The sequence below is a fragment of the Suricata suricatta genome, chromosome 5 (assembly GCF_006229205.1).
Source record: "Suricata suricatta isolate VVHF042 chromosome 5, meerkat_22Aug2017_6uvM2_HiC, whole genome shotgun sequence".
Classification (NCBI taxonomy): Eukaryota; Metazoa; Chordata; class Mammalia; order Carnivora; family Herpestidae; genus Suricata; species Suricata suricatta.
In genome coordinates, this window is record NC_043704.1 from 86530052 (window position 1) to 86552076 (window position 22025).

The following is a 22025-nucleotide window of genomic DNA, read 5'->3' on the forward strand; positions in this document are numbered from 1 at the left end:
GGGGACTGTCAGTAATAACTTACACAGAAGTGATATGTATTTTTTAGAATCAAAATTATGCCTATGGAATCAAACAAGTAATGGCTTGTTCCCAAAACAGCAGTCCTCTGGCCCCAACCCATATTTTCTGTTCCCAAAGGCAGCTCCTAAGTATTCACTTCCGTGTCTTTAAATAACATGTTTGTCTTGCTGTTACTTGATGTGCGTGCTGGAGAGCGGTGGGAGGAATGATAAGGCTGAACCCTCAACAGAGGATGGCTATAAGGCTATTTTTTTTTTAATATTAATTACTGAGAGAGAGAGAGAAAAGCGAGCAAGCAGCAGAGGGGCAGAGAGAATCCCAAACAGCCTCCACACAGTTAGTGCGGAGCCTGAAACAGGGCTTCATCTACTGAATCATGAGATCGTGACCTGAGCCAAAACCAAGAGTCTGACCCTTAACTGACTGAGCCGCCCGGGGCCCCAGGAGCTTAGAAGTCCTAACACAGCAGCAGCAATTCCGTCGGTCATGGATTTTTTTTTTTCTTTGACTTCTTGGCGTTCTCCTCTGCGGGCTCAGCTTTAACATCACTCCTCCCGCCAGAGCCGCGTTCTTCGCATCTTTCAGTGTTTACCTAACTAGGGCTTTTTAAACAGTACCTACTGCCAAGCAATGAGGTATATATTGTGATTTCTTTTGCTGTGCAGCTTTTTTGTTTTTAGGTTACATTAATTTTTTGGCTTATATTTGTAGCTTTGATATGCATATCATAAACTTTTTATCATAAGCTAATTAATCATAAAACTTTTTGCTGGTTTTAATAGATCAAGTAAATCCATTTTCTTCCAGGTAAGAGACCATCTCTTTATCAAATAAGTCTCTAGGTTTATTCCCTGGTACAGGACGATCAGTCATCCGACCCTGCAGCGTAGAGACCTGGGATTTCTGATTCCTGACCACTTTCTAATGTAGTCTTAGTTTATTTCCCCATCTTTGTCCCTTTCTGGTTCCAAAGTTGCTTGGTTCCACTAGTCCGTGATCACTGGTACGTGGGTTCTGCGGTGTGGATGGACTCCTCGGCAAGCACAGCATTTGCTTTGAGCTCAGCGTTTCGTTCGGGGTCTTCTAACACAGGGCCGCCATCCAGCATACACAGTTTTGTTGCCACTGCCGGCTCTGTCTTGTCCTTGTGGGTTTGTGTTCTTGCCTTTTAAACTCCTGGACAGTTGTTGAGGCTTCTGAGGGGGTGGGGGCAGTGTTAACATAACTTTCCACATTAACAGCCTTTCCTAAGGGTGGCAGAAAAGTTCACGGTTTCACGTCCTGCCAGTAGAGACTTGGAGATACTCTGTTGTCCAAAGGCAATTACTTTTTAAAGAGGTATTGCTGCTTTGCCTGGGCTGAATCAGTTAGCATCCATAACAAAAGTAAAATGTGTTTTTTCCCCCCATGTTTTAGCCTAAGTTTGAGTTTTGCTTTGTTTACAGCTGCTTGCTTTCAAGTTGGCTCAACTGTATATTTTCACAGTAAAACTGAATGGTGACTTGTGAATTGCCAACTCATGTTTCTTTCCAATGTGACTTGAACTAGTCACTGTTCATTTTTCGTTATTTCAACCTGAAATTGTAAATTTACCCATTGCCAAACACTGCCATGCTGGAGGTACTACAGAGACTATTAAGAGTTAGGAAGAACTTCTGCTCCTGAAGTCGGGTGAAAATGATGCTTCATTTTATAGAGGTCTTGCAGACTCACACAGTAACGAAAAAATCTTGAATTTGATATATTCCAATTTTTCATGTAGATCTTCACATTTCTCATTTTCCTCCCAATTATTTGGGAATATTTGTTTTATCTCATGTGGTGATCTGAATAGCAAATAAATTTAGCTTTATTTACTCAAATGAATTTAACTTTAATAGATGAAATTAAAACTAGATGTGTTGGATGGTTTCACAAAGTTAAAACCAAAACATTGCAGTGTTTGTTGTTTAACAATGAAAGTACATAAATTATGTTGGCATTTTTGGAAGTGGTAATGTCAGGCAACTGAGTTCTTACATTTCCCGCCCCCCGCCCCCTTTTTGAGAGAGAGAGAGAGAGAGGGAGGGAGGGAGGGAGAGAGGGAGGGAGGACAGAAAGAGACTCTAAAGCAGACTCCACGCCCAGCGCCGACTTACCCAGCTTACCTGGCTGAGCCACCCACGCACCCGTGTTCTTACATTCTTACTGTTCTTGTGGTGAAAGGCTACTTCACTGAACTTCATTTGAAATTTTGTTTTTGCTTAAAATAGCATAGAGCAATGCAACATCTGGGTATCATGAACTTACTAGAGATGTAAAGTATAATCTGTTTTCTTAGAGATAAACAATTTTAAGATCCTTTGTCAGAAGTGATAAGCATGAGCCAATGTATATGTCAAAAATTCATGTAACGCAAAGAATTCTATTTTGCACACACACCTAGCTTACCTCTGGGATCCAGTTTCCTCTAGGTTTTAAATAACCTTCTAGAGGGGCGCCTGGGTGGCTCAGTCGGTTAAGCCTCCGGCTTCGGCTCAGGTCAGATCTCACGTTCATGGGTTCGAGCCCCGCGTCGGGCTCTGTGCTGACAGCTAGCTCAGAGCCTGGAGCCTGCTTCCTGTTCTGTGTCTCCTTCTCTCTCTCTGCCCCTCCCCCTCTCATGCTCTGTCTCTCTCTGTATCAAAAAATAAATAAAACATTAAAAATATTTTTAAATAACCTTCTAGATGTTTTATGCATAATACTTGTTTAATTGCTGACTTTTTACTCGACTTTTTGTCTTTCAGGTGTTCTTGCTGGTCACGATAACCGGGTCAGCTGCTTAGGTGTAACAGACGATGGCATGGCTGTGGCAACAGGCTCTTGGGACAGTTTTCTGAGAATCTGGAATTAATAGTGTGTGCAGGATTTTCTGTTCTCCGTTGCTATCTGGAGAAATCTGTGCTACAGCCTATAGCTGTAAAAGAAAATTTTCTGAGAAGAAAATTCTACCTTATATTTGCAGGTGAAGATTTTTCTATTGAGATTATTATATACAAAAAGAAGCTTTCAGTAAACTACAAAACAAAAAAAGTGGGGGGAAAAAAGCCAAGGCAAGGGTGCTTGCTGAGATCTACAGGACCAGTGCATTAATTTGCATTGAGCTAACTAACCTTGATGAGGTTTTGCTTGTACTCAGATTATTTTCTTTGTGTAGGACAGAATGTACACATAGCAGTCTATCATGTTTGTGTGTTTGCTTTTTAAGAACTACGTTTTTAGCTTTCTATATGTAAGAAATATCACATTTTTGAGTTCTGTAATGGAGGAAGTAGGCACAGTGATAGATGGAAGAGATTCCAGATGGATGTATGTGTACTTATATTTGAAGAGAGTCGTCTTGAAGTCTGACCTTCCTTTTTAATCTAAAAGAGATCTGGTTGCCTAATGTTTAAGTACTCGAGCAGGCTTAGGTTCCTCTGAGGGAAGACCCTGTTGAGGATGGGTAGTTGCTGGTGCATCCTTGGCCATCCTATGAATTTAAATAAGTGCTCATTTTCAGTTCATGGAGGAGGAGATAATCTAAAGGCCAGGGAATTGAGATTTCATTCTGAAATTTTAGACATACATAAGAAACTCTTTATTAATAGTTTAGCAGTAACTGCATAAAAATTGTTTATGATCAAATGACACTTTAAGTAGCCCTCTAAATAGTTGGGTTGCTTTCTGAAGGATTGATAGTCTAGAACGGAGTTTTTAGGGTACACTCATTATTTCAGATTGATGAACATTGGACTGACCTTGAATCTGAAGAATTTTCCCCAGTGTACTCCGTTGTGCTACATGTAGATAGGAAATAATGTGGCGACATTGTTGTTGAAGTAGAGCAGAACCTAATCAGTCATTAGACTTGATTAGTTCTAATTGTGTAACAAAGTGGCTTTATGGACTTATGTTCAGGTAATATAAAATCTGAATTGATATAAATTTTCTGTGACTTAAAAGAAATTAGAGCTTTTTGCTCTTCTGTAGTATTTCTTCTCTTGGCACAGAATACTGGTTTCTAAGTGATTTTTGGCCTCTGTGCTTAGATATAAGTGACTCCACTTGAAAGCCAAAAGAAAAATTCTAAGAGCAGCTCTTAAGGAAGTAGAAGAAAATAGTAAGCAATTTCTGTTCATAAATGGTATAATGTGCCTATTAGTAGAATGCCTGCTCCCTCCCCACCCCAAATTTAAACAAAGATACCTTTTCCTTTGAATTTTCTCCTATAACAAAAGCTAAATGACAATAGAAGATTGTTAGTCTTGCTTGATGGTGAAGTCACGGGCTATTCTGATACATAGAAGTGCATTGTTCTGTGGTTTAGTGCTGCGTCTGTTACTGTTGAGATAGGGCTCACCTGTAACCCTAACCTAAATACTCCCAAATTTTAATTGTGAATTTTCATTTTTATATGGTGAATGTGCTAGTAAGTGAATCAGCTATAATGAAGTCAGTATCAGTTTTAAGATCAGCTGATGATGATAAAACAAAACGGATAAAGGAAGATTGATATAGGACCAAAAAAGTAACAGTGTAGATGGCAGGCATGAATGTATATTTATAAACATAAGATTTCTATGAACCTTTTGCAATTAATGTTTGTGAACTGTCATTTCATAAAGAGCAGCTCTTTGAGATAAGGCAAGAATAAAGGAACGTACTCATTTCCCAGTAAAGTGAGCGCCTGACATATAGATCAGCAATTCATTCCAAAATCCTGTTCAAGAAAGCATTTCTGCCATGTGCAAAGTATACACACACACATATATATACATATATACATATATATACATATATATATATATATACACACATATATATATATGAGAAGTATCTCCTCTACTTTGAAATTTATTCTCATAACAAGATAATTTCCTCAGAGGCACAGACTACCATGTTGATAGAATGATTTAAAAAATCTTTGTAGGTTAGTTTTAAAGCAGCTCCCATAATTAAATATGTACTGGGCAACTAAAAACCAACCACTGTTGTGTTTTACACGTAATGACCAAATAGTGACCTTATTACATTAACTTACTAGTTAAACCTTCACTCTCCAGTTATATAGGTTCCAGTTGCTAAATTTATTTACTTGCAGTTCAAGTTCACCTGATGGTCTAAGTGTTGTGTATAAGACTTCCTATAACCAATTAAGAGTCAAACGGTATGTAGAAGCACTGTATAAATTTTAGTTCGAGTAAAATTATGTCCACATACAGTTTTAAAGAATTTGATCAAGAATGCGCATTTGGTGCCTATTAATTTTACCTTATAAGAAGCATTTAAACATAATATGCCTCAGCATGTTTATTTAGACTCAACATTAATCACTTCATAAAGAGTGTTTTTTCAGATCTGGCAATTTGTTTTTTGCTTTGGAGGAGGGGAGAATTTTAAGCAGACTCCATGCTCAGTACAGAGCCTGACATAGAGCTTGATCCCATGACCCTGGGATCATGACCTTGAGCCTAAATGAAGTCAGATGCTCAACAGACTGAGCCATCTAGGCGCCCTATTGCAAGAATATTTTGAGAATGTAGTCTATTCTTAACAAAAAGTGATAGTGATTGCCATGTAGTTCAGCAAATCATCGCAAAAGCTGATAGCAGTGGCCTCTCCACTTTGGACAGGCCTCTTTTTTGGCAGCTGTATTAGAGGTTGAGACTGAATGTCCGTTGTCCCTCCCTAGCTCAGATTTTTATAGTTGTCATCTCATGGTTACATGTACCCTACCAAGCTTCATCTTCAGAGGCAAAAATCTGGGTTTTAAGAGTCTAATAGACAATTCTTATTTTAATTTAGTAATTTAGACTCAGCTGAACCAATACTGTTATGATGATAGTTCACTAGTTTGAAACATAATGGATGTAGGTGCTTTTGGAATGTGTTAAGCCATTTTAAAGTTCACCTGTTAAAAGAAATGGATCTTGACTTCTTCAGGTGACAATAAACACTATGCCAATATTATAACTGACCTTCAACACTATTGAGGTTTTAGACAATAATTTTAACCTTTTAAAAAGTGAAAACATTCAGGAAAATTTATGCTTTGATTACTGTTGAATGTTTCACATATTGAATAGTTATGGCTTATCGGTTGATGTTTAAACTTATGGAAACTGATTAAACAATCTTCTGAATGGACCTATCATTTTAACAGCATTCTTTCTAGAATTTTTATGGTATAAGGCTTAAAAATTTTTGCTCTTAAAGTAGTGTTCAGTTTCAAATTTCTCTTTTGTGGAAAGCAAAATTTTTTTAATTGTAATGTTTTATTTACTTTTGATACAGAGAGACAGAGCATGAGAGGGGGAGGGGCAGAGAGAGAGAGAGAGAGAGAGAGAGAGAGAGGGAGACACAGAAACGGAGGTAGGCTCCAGGCTCTGAGCTAGCTGTCAGCACAGAGCCTGACGCGGGGCTCGAACCCACGAACGTGAGAGCTGACTGAGCCACCCAGGTGCTCCAAGCAAAATTCTAAACTGTCTTACCTTACCTCCAGTGAGAATTTAAAACATGCACATGGTTAGACCGTTTTTGTCAGGAACTTAAAGTAGAAGGTGAACTGTTTCATATTTACTAGTGTTTCTCCTGTTTGTTAATTTTGAATTGCCTTAAATTCAGTGGTGTGTTTAAAATTCAGTGGTTATAATAGGTACTCATCATTAAAATGGTTTGTAGTTGAATGTCTAAGCTGGCAGTGTATTTTTTAAGTCAGATATTGATGGTACACCTTGTATTTAGCCAATTTGTTTGCATGTTGATAAAATTTCCTGTCTTTTTTCTTAAATCCAGTTACTGATCCTATAAAATAGTTATAATGCAGCATCATGAAAAAACTGGTTACATGTTTCAACTGGTTTAAGTGTTCCTGACAAAATCTTACATCATATAGTATTTATTTTTTACTTAATGGAACTTCAGTGATACTTGGTGGATATTTCAAGCCTTTTTGTGTTTTACACAATGGTGCTCTCTATTCTATTGTTTTCAAAGACACATTTGAACACTTGGATTTGCATATTCTTATCCAAAGGCATCCACATAAGTGGGTTTTTAAAGCTGATTTTTTTTCCCACTTACAATGGATTCTACAAACTTGTAGCGAATTGACTCTGAATGTCAGTAGCAGGACTTTGGGAAGGGTAAATGTAGATTAAAGCTCTTATAAAAGCTTTAAACCAAACTATGGACTTGTACCACGATTTAATAGTATTCTTGGATCTTTCTTGCACAGTGATTTATTCCTTTATTTGTACAGTAGCTCTGTGAAATACTGCTGTGAATTGATATTGTAATCAATAAAGTGCTTTTAACCAGATTGCATATAGCATGTTTTAATTTTAAAAATCACACTAAAACTTAAGTCTCAGAAGTAAACCCAGCCCAGTTATTTTATGATCCGCCTTTTTTTCTTCATCTAAACATTGGCAATTATGAAATGAAAAATAGGCTACTGGAAGCAAGGAATAGATGTACTTTAAATATGAATGCTTACTGTTAACCATTTGATTGCTTATAGTATCATCTGCGGTCATTTCATCTCCACGCAGTTGGAGAATGCCCAAGAGAGTTCAGTACTTGGATTAAAACTCACTAAATGCCAGTAAAAATGTTACATTTATCAACTATCAGGCAAACAAGTTTTATTTTCACCTTGTATACTTATAAAAACGTAGTTTTGTAAAAAGTTTAAGGTTATACAAAGTTTATAAATAATCTCGCATACATACATAGTAAATAAATCAAGTATGTGCATTAACTTTGAACTACAGCTGTGAAATACATAATTTCTGTATAATTCACAGGCTTAGTCACATGTGCACTTCTCTCCTAAAGGTTGGGTTTCATTATTTTAGTGTTCCATTTCCAACATTCATGGATTTTCAAACTTGATCAGGTAGAACTGCATTCACACTAGTGATGGAAAACTCACTATAACCGGCCTATCCCAGAACCACCACTGCAGTAGTTGCCCCAAACGTCAGCAGGCATCAGGATCACCTGGAGGGCTTATTAAAACTTAGATTGCTGGTTTCCAAACCTAATACTGGCTTCAGCAGGTCTGGGGTGAAACCCTGCAATATGATGTATTCCTTAGAAGTTCACAAGTGGTATCAGGTGATCCAGAGATCAAACTTTGATGCCACTGTACCTACTAATGAGGTGATACCAAACCACCACGCTATGTCAAGCGTTCAAGTACTTTCATATAAAGATCAAGGTCCTGAACTTGTAGCCTAAATCAGCAGTACCCAGAATCTTTCAGACATTAGTTTTTCATGTGGCATTTGCTACCTAATCCCATTTGTTGGTGGCCTGTACTATTTTTTGGTTATAAAGCAACAACAAAAGTTATAAAGTAGTATTTGGATTTGAATAGTGCACCCTACTGTCTGCTCTGCATAAAAACATTTTTGAAAGGCTTCTGTGGCCTAAAGAATGTTATCTTCTCCCTAAGATATCCTGAAAAATAGTGCTGCACCTGTTATGAAAAGACTGGGTAGCATCCAGAAGCCTTAAAGGCACAAGAAAGGAAATAGTATTAAGAATAAAAGAGCCTAACATGTCATCCCTCTATGGAAAAGCAGAAAGTATCCCTGGCCAAATGCAGTCCTTATGCATCTAACAAGCATCTAGATGCTGCTGCTTTGGTGATTCTCGATACTAAGTTTTGTGTAGCAAGCCCTAGAATGTCATTTTTCATGTTTCCATTGAAGTTTAAATTCGTTTTACACAGAAACAGACAATACTTGAACTCATGAACATTTCAGTAAGTTAAAAAATACAGTAATATTAAGAGTGCCCTGGCAAATGCATACAATTAAAGAAAGCCACCCGGGGGGACAATCCAGCGGTGTCCTCGGCAAATCCCTTCTGAAGAACAGCATTTGTACATGACTGTAACCACCCAAAAGTCAGAGCTCCTGTATCTTTGGCTGTTTTTATCACTTCAAACTTTACCCCTAAAACTGAGATGGAAAGGTTTCCTCACTATAATCATAGTTGAAGCTGAAAATGTTTCTTTAGAAACATATCAGGCAACTATTCAGACCCAGATATTTTTATACTTCCATAAGAGACTTTATAATAACAAACCTTTATAATATTTTACATCTGTTTTAATGGGAAAAAAGAGGGAGTAAAAACAGTGTATTTATTAGTGGTTTACATACCTGCCAGGATGGCAAAAGTGATTGTAACTTGCATAAACAATATACTCAAGAACATTCCACACTCCTTGATAGAGCAATGCAGCTTGTAAAAAAAAAAAAAAAAAGACTATCCCCATTAAAGTAGGCATCAAAAATTAGTTTTGAGAAAAGATGAAAGGAGCATTCTCTAACTCCTGGATGCCAGGAAGCAGAGTTTTTCAGAATCAAAAACAAAGAGAGCCCTAATTAAGAACAAGGCCCCACCCCTCAGGGGTCACATAGTTGGTTCTGCTGCTTTTAACTAATTCATTTTAAACACAATTTAGCCTTTTCTTTACCCTAAATTAAAACTAAAAATACATTATATAATACTTTTCAGAAATGCAAACACCCTGAGATAGATCATTATCAGAATCTACACAAGGATTTGCTCTTTAGGTACAATTAGTATAATTCATAAAGTCATTTCATAAAAAACTGTCCCCATCTTCCAGGTTCCATTTTCTGCTACGATGATCACCAAAGCAATCTCTACTGTTAAGATTCTTCTTCATTGCTTGAACGTAGAAACTGCTTAGTAAAAGTCTCCAGCTCATTTTCAAGTTGAACGGCTTTATTTCTAATTAAAAAAAAATAAAATACCAATCTAATTATCATAAAGGCCAGTAAGAAATGCATTCCATCCAATCTTAAAAATCACTAGTCAGGTGCTACCACATATATCTGAACTCAGATTAAACTGTTATCAACCTTTTCAGAGCATGCATATGGGCTACTACGGCTTTGCTGTAAACGCAGAGTCCAATGCCCAGGTGCACTGGGGTAAAAACCAAAAACCCGAATACGAAAGAATGGAAGCATTGAGACCACAGAGTCCTATTACCTTACCTGGGAATTATATCCTAAGTCATAGAATCGTAACTGTCCCTGAATTCCCTGTAAGTTAAATACAATGTATAGAATAACTGGTTTTATGTATGCATAAAGTAGCTGTCAGATGTCAAAGGACCGTGGTATACCAAAAATCGTTTTAAATACTAGAATCCTACCTGACGCAGCCCAATACCCTGAGACGAAAACAGGAACTAAAACTGACAGAGGAACATAGATGTGTCTCCCACTCTCATGCTATGCCAGGGCGCACACACATACTTGAGGGAGCTTTTCTCTTGGTCTTGTTGCCGGGTGCATGTGGTCGAGGACATATAAGTTAATGGACACATGAACTCCACTCTATGCTTCTTCAGGCAACTCTCTTTTAGTTAGGTAACTTAAATTCTATCTGAATTGTGCAGCCTAATCTAGTAACAGTGAGGATTCTAATATTATGGGATTTATTATTTAGAAAAAAGATTAGCACATCAGGGTTATTTGTACTTACTCAAGCCCTGCGAAAATAAAAAAGCTACAGGAGGTGCCAATATCATTTATTTTACTCTAACAAGATGAAACACTACTAAAAAAAAAATCTAAGTAAAAAAAAATCTACTGGATATAGTTTCACTAAGACTGTATGACTGTATTTGGGATGATCAACTTAAAAAAGCTGCAACAGGATAAATGAAATTTATTTGGGTGAGTTTGTGTGTATGAAAGGAGGCTGCGGTCTAAGTGATAGGCAGTCTCATCTTTTGCAGAGATTATGAAACCGAGGTACAGTAACAGTGTAACTGCTGATCAGATTGAGACACCATGGACAGACATGCCCACAGATGTGTATGTCCCAAAATTCAGCTCACAGGAACAGCCTCTACAATTTGGAGACATTGCAGGGTGCTCTTATGTGGGCAGTTTATGTAGCACAAGCCCTGGTAAGTAGCAGCAGGAATTAAATCATACTTATGGGTAAAAGCTGAAGTGTTAAGACTACCAACAAACAGTCACCTCATGGAGACACCTCTGATCAGGTCCCCAAAAGCAACTTTTAGTTAGACCCCACAGAATCCGTGATAAATCATATTAAACCAGAATTCCACGTATTGGGATATCTTGTTTACTCTTACTGCTTCAAATTTTAAGCACACCCACATCCCCCAATGAGAATGGAAGTTATGGGTCTTGGATATACGGGACTAAAACTCACACTTTTAATTATAGAACGTCTGCTGTGAAAGGGGACTAATACAGCTCAACAAAGTTTTAGATAAGGATCTAAAAATTTCCTTCTAATTCAGATTTATTTTTTCTTGTTGAAATTGGCTTTCATTGAAAATGCAAAATACGTGGAATTAAATATGGATGGAAAATAAGGTAAGCCAATGCAAAAGGTTTTAATATAAATTCACTAGTAAATTTATATAACTATATTTAGATAACGAGATCAATAAACATATTATCAAGGAAAAAAGGTTCAAATACCTTAGGAACTTTGAACTGTTTTGTATTGTCTCCAATTGATCTATTTCTTTGGATAATCTAGCAATTTCTTCTTCCAGATGTCTCTGCGTAATATCAACTTGCTGGCAAAGGCGAGCAAAAGTGGTTGCCATTTCCCTTAAAAGAAAAAACGTTTTTTTCCCCCAGCAGTCATGAATGTGTTTTAAAATGAATGAAGCATCAATTTAAAGCTTATATACAAGGATCACAAGTTTAAAACATACGTAAAATGTGAGGTATCAAAGAACACTGTTAGGCATGGATGAGGGAGGATATGGCACTAGGGCCTAATTTCGTCTGGTCTCCAGACAAATGCTCAATAGGCAGTATGAACCGCTACTACATGGTTGTGAATATTAACAAGCTATAAGGCAAAAGATGGGTATGTTTCTTCAGAAACACAAATAAGACTGACTAGTCCCCTTTGCCTACAGAAATAAACTACTGAGAACAGGCAAGAAAATGTCATGACCTTATATGACTTAGACAAAAAGACTATGTTTTTTTTTAATGTTCATTTTATTTTTGAGAGAGACTGCTCGCAGGACTTCTAGTTAGCCAAGCTCCTGTCCTGGTGTTAGGTTTATATTGAAATGTACCCCTCTGATACACATTATCTGTCACATTGAAATTTTCTCATGTTTCTGAACACACTTTTCCCCCTACTTTCTTTACTTTGGGGTGTTTTTCTCCCTATATCTTTCTATTCTATTCTGGCTACCCGTCCTTGTAGGAAACCCTTATCTTTCATGATTTAAGATCCACTATCTTTCATGATTTAAGATTCTAGAACCTCACAATACGAGGCTTACCTACCACTATATTACTTAACACTTTTCCACTTATTATAATTATGCACGTTATTTCTTTCACTAAATTGCAATCATCTTCATCTCCGAGAACTTTTTAATTCAGCAATCTGAAGCATCTAAAAATAGGCTACTATGCATTGATTTCACTGGAGTTCAATATATTTTTACTAGATTGGCAAAACAAATTTTAAGACACATAAAAGAAATTAGTGGACCCCAGTATTATAATAAAATTCTCTTGAGTTCTAAAAGAGTTATGCCTTTAAACTTATAATTCTGGGCTATGACAGTAAAAAGAAATTACACTCATCATCATGCATTTTGAGCTCACTTGTTTGGTATCATTCGATTTTTTCTCTTTGGGGGTGATTACAAAGTGTGTTCACATTGTGATAGTTCCTTGAGCAATACTCATTTGTACACTGTTTTACAGATATGTCATACTTCAATAATTAAAAAAACTACGAAAGACACATCTTTCAACTTACTGTTGTACTTGGTGGCTACAGTTTGCACTTGTGAAGCTGACAATCATCTGCAGTTTCTCAGTTGCATAGTTCACAAACTGCTGTTTAAACGCTCTCTCCTTAGCACGTGTGGTCCAGGTCAGCCTTTCATAGAGATACAAAGCTCCATACATACTTAATGAAACAGATATGAGTTTCCAGCCTACAGTTTTCCAAATCTGTAAAGATAAATTCACAGGCTACTTTGAGAAAGAAAATCATTAGGGACATTGTATATTAAGGCATTTTAGCAAACTCATGAGCTCCCTACAGATCTTTGACTCAGATCCATTTTTTAAATAAATATCAGACAAGAACTTTTATAACCTGCCAGACATTTGGTAAGTTGATATAATGTTAACTCAAAAACATGTGAATTTTGTTTTCTTAGGACACAGATTTTAAAAACCAAAACAAGTAAACTCATGTTTTTCATGATGTGAAAAAATATTTTACATATATGTACTACTACTACTAAAAAATAATCTTTCATACATGAAGGCAGATCCCTTTGGTATTCAGAGAAGGCTAGATAAAGGACTTGGATAATTCTTATTATTCCAATGTATAAGTATTGTTTCTTTATGTGCTATTATGTGAAAATAAGAAGCACTATTTTAAGGACTAGCTAGTTGGTGACATTGCCTAGAACCAATACAATGTTATAGGCCAACTATATTTCAATTTTAAAATATATATATATATATATTAAAAAAATATTAGACCTGTGAAACTCTTTATTCACCAATTTTAACCAACAACTTTTCATGTTATTTTATAGATCCTGGAAGTAAAAGTAAATACACCTTTCTTTTTGTGACCTAGCAAAAAGCTCTGCACAAATTCCAATTTTAATTATACTAAAAAGGACTTCTTACCACCCCTCCAACAACGATGATGCCCATAGAAGTTCTAGATGTGAGAGAAGCTAGTCCTGTTATTAAGGTAACCATGAGTTCTTCCTGTGATGCACTGTCTGGCGTTGCTGGATGAGGAGGAGCAGTGGGAGTAGAAGCTAAAGATCTGGGGAGCTGGTAAGGTTGGGGGGAAAAAGTTATTATATACAAATGGTACAGTACATTTATAAAGTTCTCTTGTATTCTTTTATAATTAAAGTAGTAAGACTATAAAAAGAATGACTCCAAAGAGTTCCCAACAAATACATTAATAAAAAATAGCTTGAAAATTATTTTCTATGACCAGTATTGAACCAATGATATAATGACAAATAATGAATAATAGGTCCTCAACCCTCAAGAGGAATTAAGTCTTGATGAAAATGTTGAGAAGCAGCTCATGGGAATAGAAAATGGCATAGCTAGTTTGGAAAACAGTTTGGCAGTTCCTCAGAAAGTTACCACGTGGCCCAGCAATTTCATTCCTCAGTATATTCTCAAGAGAAATGAAAACAGGTGTCCACATAAAAATAGTGCATGAAGGGTGCCTGGGTGGCTGAATCGGTTAAGCATCTTCAGCTCAGGTCATGATCTCATGGTTCATGGGTTCGAGCCTGTGTCAGGCTCTAGGCTGACAGCTTGGAGCGTGGAGCCTGCTTTGGATTCTGTGTCTCCCTCCCTCTCTGCCCCTCTCCCACTCATGCTCTGTCTCTCTCAAAAATAAATGTTAAAAAAGAAATAGTACATGAGTGTGCATAGTATCATTATTCATAGTAGCTAAAAAAGTACAAACAACTCAAGTGTCCGTCAACTGATGAATGAATAGAATGTGATATCTATAATGGAATATTATTCAGCCGTTAAAAAATGGAGTACTTACATATGCCACAACATTCATGTACCATGATGATGAATCTTGAAAATACTATGCTAAGTGAAAGACACCAGTCAAAAAGGCCACATTTTTAATGATTCCATTTATAGGAAATGTCCAGAAAGGACAAAATATGATAGTTACAGAAAGCTAACTAGAAATAGGGCTGAAGGTAGAAATGACTGATAAACTTACAAATGGGTAAAAAGGTATCATTTGGGGGTGACAGGTTCTACAACTAGATTGTGGTGGTTTTACAATTCCATAAAAAAACTTCTCAAATTGATAGATTCAAAATTTGTTTTAAATGTTTGCATTAATCTATTTGAGGTCAAAACTTCAATTTTATTTGGGAAAAAAAAACCCTCTCAGAAAATAAAAACCCATTTCAAAAACAAACATAGAACAACCTACAACAGACTGGATGAAAATGCTGGGACTGCCTTTCCCTTTGCAATAGTCTGCCTAATTCAGAAATGGCTCTATTTGATAGACATTAGATCATAAATATGCAAACTGGACACAGGTAGTTCTATTAGGGAAAATCATACAGGCAAAATAGAAAGGAGAATCTCAGATACATAATGTGCAGTAGAGCAGTACTCAAATAAAATGCTTACTAAAAAGCAAACAAACAAACAAAAAGATACCTGGAAGATGGGCTCTGATAATCCTAGCAGCACCCTCTGAGCATTCGTTGGGCCCAGGAAACGATGGACAAGGGAAGACCAGCCCAGGGAAAAACGAAACACAATATCCTCTTGAAAATCTGAACATAATTTATGGCAATTTAGGTCATAGCTGAGATCAAATTTCTTGCAAGGAATCAGTGTATGTAGTTTATTTTGTATACCAGCTGGAAGTAATGGCTTCAAATTTTCTAGACAAAACAAAATTATGATATTTAAGAAACAATAGTAAATAAGGTTTTATGTTATATAAAAAACCTAAAGGAAAATAAACCCTTTACCAATGAAATAAAAAACTACACATGAGCTCATAGATACAAATATTACCAATAATCTCTTGCTGGGATTGAAGCATTGAAGCATTGACTTCGTTGGTGCACCGAACAGCTAAATTTCTTCCCATACCATCCTCTATGTGCTTATTTAACTCCTGTTAACATGATAAATGTGCCCATTATTTTTTCTGTAGAACATATATAGATTTTATTAAAACTTTAAAAATGTAGTAAATGCTAAATCTTAAAGGATAACTTTTCTGTGTGCTTCATGTACAAGGTAGTTGTCACAAGAGTACACAGGAGATGTAACACTTTAACCATACACTGGGTGCTAAACCACTAAGTACAAATGTCTAATAAGGTGAGGAAACTGCACCTAAATAACTTTAAATACAGTTTAACTTACACTTTTATATACTTTCAATACACTCGGAGTAGGATGAAACTCTGAACAAAATTCATCAACCAACACAGACAGTCGGCAAATTTCATCTGTCATTGCACATGACACCTGAAAATATGAAGTTAAAAAAAATTAAACAAGTTTACTAACTACTCCAAATATCAAATTGAACACTCCACCCACTGAGCCAGTCAGGTGCCCCCCCTCCCCAGAAATTTTAATAATAAAGTCACCAACCCACCTTGTTTGCCACCTCCTCTGTAACCTCCCTGATTTTTTTCTTAACATCCAGTGTTAAAAGGTTCATCTGATTTCGGATAAAGTCCAGTCTATCAATTTGATCTTCCCTCTGTTCCAGTGAATAAACCCTATTATAGTATGGAGAGTAATTAATTCTTAGGATATATTAAAGTGCCAAAGCAATTAAGCTAGGACACTCACTTATGTACTAAATGATATGTTAGCATGATATAAAAAAAAATCTTGTATTTCAATATCTGAAAGGATTCAAATAATATTTCATTTTAAAGTATTTATAGATGATTGGATATAAACTTTGTCTCTATGCCCATGAGGCATCTGAATCCCACAAAGAACTTCTCCAAACACAGGTAAGAACAGTCTAAAAAGAACTCAATATTGACTTAATTTCATAAACAAGGGTCAGCAAATGGCATCCTGAAAGCCAAATCCAGCCAGCTGCTAGTTTCTGGTAAGGTTTTCTTAGGATATAGCTACGACCATTCATATGCCTATCACCTATATGGCTGCCTTTGCTCTGAAACTGCAAAACTGAGTAGCTGCAAAGGAGACAGTATGACTCTCAAAGCTTCAAGTATCTACTATCTGGCTTTTATAGAAATTTGCCAACTACCAGATGGTATAGGAAAACAAAGACCTGAGATACTTTTAAATTATCTTTAGCTAAGAGTTCCCAAGACATGATTATACGGAACATCTTCAAATCACATCTTCTTTGTGCCATGTTTAGTCCAATGTCCTGTATTTTTGAAATTAATAATATTAATGGTCAATCAGTGGACCAAATACTCACTTTGGCTACTATAATAAAACAACTGAGCTGGAAGGGGTGTAAATGGCAATACAATGTCATACAGAAACAGTGGGCAGGGTCTGAGATCAGACTGAATTCTCACTCTTGTGTTTTTATGTGCTGGAAAAATCTCTAATTTTGTACATAATGCATTTTGTCAAAATTAGGCAATAGATTTAGGTGTGAGTGTTTGTTTTCCCAGTAAGATCAAATGCACTTAAAATTCCCAATTTAGTATCCTTAACTTAATCCTTGATGCTCTGTAATTTTCCTTTCTTTGGCTGAAACCCACTAATGGTATCATTAAGGTTGAATGCTGTTAACAACTGTCACACCTAATAACATCACCTTTGTTTCAAGAGTACCAAGTTTGTGAAAACTACCCTTTTCTTCAATAATGTTGGTAATTTCATGTATCCTTTTTTGTAAGATAATAAATGGAATTCACAGCACAGTATAACAGGACATATAGGGTAGTGCTTACCAAACCGACTTTCTGGCTGGCAGATAATATCACCTTGTTTGTTTACCAGCTGATGAAAAACCCAGAACTGGCACTGGGATTTCAAGTATAAATGTATGAATATATGAAAAATTGGTCATAGGTTGATTTAACAAAAAAGAGGGTCACCTCTTTTTTGAACTTCATCAAAAATTCCTCTAGAAGAAATGATACCTCCACTGCTTTAAAGATATTTACGAAATATGTTAAAATCGTAACTCATGAGAATACTAAGATCCAAGGAATGTAAATGATGAATGTAAGGTTGTAGAAAAAAATATTTGCAATTTCAAATATTCATTTAAAAACATGCAAGTACGTTGTTGACTTTCGTGTGAAAGTATTTAAAATAAAACAATTTAAAACCTTAGTCTAAGGAATTCATATTGATACAAAATGACATTTTATTTTGCAATAAAATGAATTCATACCTTTTCTCTGCTGCTGCCACGTTTATGGAATCCATTATGTCTTTCACAGTATCTAGTATCTGTTTAGCTCTGATAGTGTGCTGTTCAAACTTTGTTTTCACTGCTGACTGCGAGATACACTCCTGCGAGGGGCCCAAGCCATAACACATTACTGCAATTCCATCCCAACGTTTTCAGGAATTCAAACACAAAAACTTGCTGTTTGTAACATTAACCAAAACATAAATAAAGGCAGAAAGTAAATTCATGATAAATACAACTTAAAATAACAAAGGTTAAAAAAACTACAAGGAATGAAAAGTAAAAAGGACATTAACAGCAAGTTCATATCTTTGTGTAATTCTACACAGTAATGTGCAATGGTTTTTTGACTATTTTTAAAAACAAAAAAAATAAGCAGGGTACTGTTTTCAATGTTTAAGGTTTCTGTTAAGGTTACTAATTTTATCTGATTGCCTTTAATCTACTTCTGTTCTATCTCGATTTTTCTCATGCTTATGATAACCTAATAAAGTTCCTGAGTTATGAATTAGAATTCTATTTAAAAAAATATGTTGAATGTTTCACGTAAGGTTATTATAAAAGACTTCTGCCAATTAAAACTTGAAAAATACTATTTAGCAACAAACAACCTAAATAATATTTTAAATTCTTTAAAAAAATATTGGGGCACCTGTCAGACTTTGGCTCAGACGTTTGTGAGTTAGAGCACTGTGTCAGGGTCTGTGCTGACAACTTGCAGCCTGAAGCTTAGAGCCTACTTCAGATTCTGTGTCTCCCTCTCTCTGCCCCTCCCCCGCTCACATTCTGTGATGCCCTATCTCATTTGTTTCACCTTCAAGTTAACTGTAGCTAACCATTCACTGTACAAATCTGCGTTTGTGACCTGTGTTTTTTAAATAATGGAATACATTAGAATGTATCACATATAGTAATGAATACATTTATACTGTAAAATTTTTGTTCCGATTTCAATACATGTGCATACTGATTATTTAGAATATTTATTGAATCATCATTGAATGTTAGCAAAATTACATTAAAACTGTCCTTTTATTTTTACCTCATAGAAAGTCAAATTCTGAACTGAAATAACATTTAAAAACAACTACAAGTGTTTACAGAGAAAGGCTATCTGGTCTTTGAACCATCAAAAAAAGCTCGTCTGGGTCACAGCAGCATTAACTGCCATAGCTGCTTTGTAGGAAGCCACGTGTATTTTCTGTAATGAATTTTTAAAAATTAGTGATGTATCTCCATGATTTCCATGAATTCATATTCTTGTACTTCTTTTTATATGTAACCAGTAATAAATTGTAATTACTATCCTCTGTCAAAATAGCTTTCAGGCTTTAAAAAGTATTCATTTAATACTCTAGTATTTGTTATCTGGAAATCATTAGTATGTCACATATTCACTCAGTAAACTATTTATAACCTATGCTTAGCACCTTCATATCTCTGAAGTGATTATCTGTTCAATTCACTAAGATAGAAAACACTTTTAAAATTTCTTTTGCTAGTTTAGCTGTCCTCTTCAGTACTCTGAGGTATGAAAAATAAAACAGATTCACTCATTTAGCTATAGGACACATGAGGGTAATTCATTAACTGTTTATAAAGCCTTAACTCAAACCCCATTACCTTCTTTCACTGCATAGCCTAAATTTGGTCATGGTTCACCTTATTTATACATCCCTCAACATCACTAATCCTGAAAAGATTCGCTGTAGGAAGTTATGGTATTCCTTGCTCTCGTTTTGTACATGCCTACAGAAAACCACCAATAACTACAGAATATTTAGTGTTGAAAGTATAAACTGCTTATTTTTAACAACTGAATCAAAGCTTTGATTTGCTTTAAATATCTATCTCATAAATTGACAAATTAACCTCCACAAAATTATAATAAAAGCCTAAAAACATTTTTAAAAGAAATAAAGGTTAAAAGAAATTCTATGTTCCTCGATGAAGCAGATCTAGATATCAGCAATGAAGGCCCAAAATTTGTAGATAACAGCACAGTATTAGAGCTAGACAAGAAAGAAAATATTTTCAAAAGTTATTAGGCAATATAAAAGTTATTCCTTGATTTGAAAATATATAATTGTGAACAAATATAAAGAAAAAAGCAGGAAATCTTTTAACTAAGATGTATCCCACACTGATGTTCCCGCAGATCAGAAAAATTATCAAGTCACCCTGCAAAAGAAATATTCTATTCTGAAATATGGAAAATGCTAATTTAAATAAAGGGGTTTTTAGTAAATTATTTCTCAGAACCCTTGCTACATTAATATGCTTATGAATTCCCAAAGGGAACATATACAGTAAGTAGCAGTTTCCAGACTTACTTTATCAGGAACTCTACTATTAGAAGAAAAAAGGTTAAAATACTACATCAAACCAATTTAAATCCTATCTTGTCAGAGTATCCTACAGATTTTCTTAAAACTTATTAAAGATTAAAACCGAAACAATAACCTTATCTCAGTTAAGATAGTTTTCTAACTTTCTAATAACATCTTAAGAGGCTACACATTTATGGGGTGACTGGGTGGCTCAGTTGGCTAAGTGTCTGACTTTAGATCGGGTCATGATCTCACAGTTCATGAGTTAGAGCCCCATGTCGGGCTCTGTGCTGACAGCTCAGAGCCTAGAGCCTGCTTCGGATTCTGTGTCTCCCTCTCTCCACCCTTCCCCTGCTCAAACTGTCTCTCTCTGCCTCTCAAAAATGAATAAATGTTAGAAACATTAAAAAAAAAAAAGCTACACATTTGCAAATATTAATATTTAGGTATAATTAGGGCATAAATTTGTCAAATCCCCTTAACAGACCGCCAATACCTACAATAATATGCTGTTCATCACTCCTTATTTTGAAATGCTTTTAACTAAGAGGACTGTGCAAAACAAAAACAAAAACAAAAACAAAAACAAAAAACAAAAAAAACCCCAAAATACTAAAATACAATATGCCTTTCAGGTAAACATATATGCAGCCCCATTTGTTTACCTTTCCCCTCTCTCTCCATTCAGATATATATATGTCTACATATAGAAATACACATGTATTTTTATACATATTCTTTTCCTGCTGAACAATTTGACAGTTATTTGCAGACACCACAACTTTACTACTAAATATATTAACATATGTCCCTAAGAATGGGGTCATTTCCCTACACAACCACGAAACAATCACTGTATTCAGAACATTATCACTGGGTCGATACTACTAACCTAGCACACAGTCCATTTTCAAATCTTACCAGTTGTCCCAGAATGCCCAAATTCATTGACATTTTAGAGAAGAGTTATTTTATACCCCTTTTCTTATAACCAAATCTTATGGCCAAATATCTGAACAAAGAAACTTAGATTTCTACATCATCTTTAGAATATACACTTGTTCAAATACAGGTTAAAAACAATAAGACAACATACTGAGAGAATTAACATTGATTTTCTTGATGAATTTAAGTGTTTTAATTTTCAGGCCTTATTTTACTTGGTACTTTAAGTTCCTCAGGGTTTTTGATCCTTTGGAAACAAATGAATCTCAAAAAGTCTGTGACAAGAATCAGACCACTAAAAATGATCAACTTGGTACAATTTTTATTTTCACAGAAATCATTTTCTAAGACTCAAAAAAAAGTGAATGCTAAAATAAAAACAAAAAGAAAATGTATATAAAGGCCATATTCTGTGATCACAATGCAAAGAAACCAAGAAATAACCAAACATTAGATGAAAAGAATTAAAACATCTAATTCTTAACTCCTGCAATGAGTAGGAAATGCCAACTATTAATTAGAAAAAATTATTGAACAATGAAAACTAAACTGTATACTGAAACCCATGGAATATATCCAAAGTTACATCACAAATTCACAGCCCTTAAATTCTTTCCTAAAGAACAAAAAGCAAGTCCAGTTAAAAAAAAAAGAAAGTATAAAAAAAGCAGAAGGAAACTATGTTTGAAGATTAATATAGAACTTAACAAAAACAAAAAAAATGCTAT

General features: G+C 35.4%; 2 protein-coding genes across 5 annotated transcripts in view; one reads left to right on the top strand and one right to left on the bottom strand.

The window, feature by feature from the left end:
- Nucleotides 1-5466, top strand: part of GNB4 (G protein subunit beta 4) — a 35957-nt gene extending 30491 nt beyond the window's left edge. The window contains exon 9 of the mRNA XM_029939839.1: nucleotides 2791-5466. Within this exon, the coding sequence (XP_029795699.1) occupies nucleotides 2791-2897 (107 nt within the window). The 3' untranslated portion in view covers nucleotides 2898-5466. The remainder of the gene's footprint in view (nucleotides 1-2790) is intronic.
- Nucleotides 5467-7649: 2183 nt separating this feature from the next.
- The window catches only part of MFN1 (mitofusin 1), a 31669-nt gene continuing 17293 nt past the window's right edge, over nucleotides 7650-22025 (bottom strand). For all 4 annotated transcript variants that reach the window (XM_029939840.1, XM_029939842.1, XM_029939841.1 and 1 more), the window contains 9 exons: nucleotides 18002-18123; nucleotides 16256-16382; nucleotides 16018-16122; nucleotides 15661-15763; nucleotides 15295-15524; nucleotides 13753-13905; nucleotides 12857-13053; nucleotides 11539-11673; nucleotides 7650-9799 (listed from right to left, as the gene is read on the bottom strand). In XM_029939840.1, the coding sequence (XP_029795700.1) occupies nucleotides 9718-9799; nucleotides 11539-11673; nucleotides 12857-13053; nucleotides 13753-13905; nucleotides 15295-15524; nucleotides 15661-15763; nucleotides 16018-16122; nucleotides 16256-16382; nucleotides 18002-18123 (1254 nt within the window). In that variant the 3' untranslated portion in view covers nucleotides 7650-9717. The remainder of the gene's footprint in view (nucleotides 9800-11538; nucleotides 11674-12856; nucleotides 13054-13752; nucleotides 13906-15294; nucleotides 15525-15660; nucleotides 15764-16017; nucleotides 16123-16255; nucleotides 16383-18001; nucleotides 18124-22025) is intronic.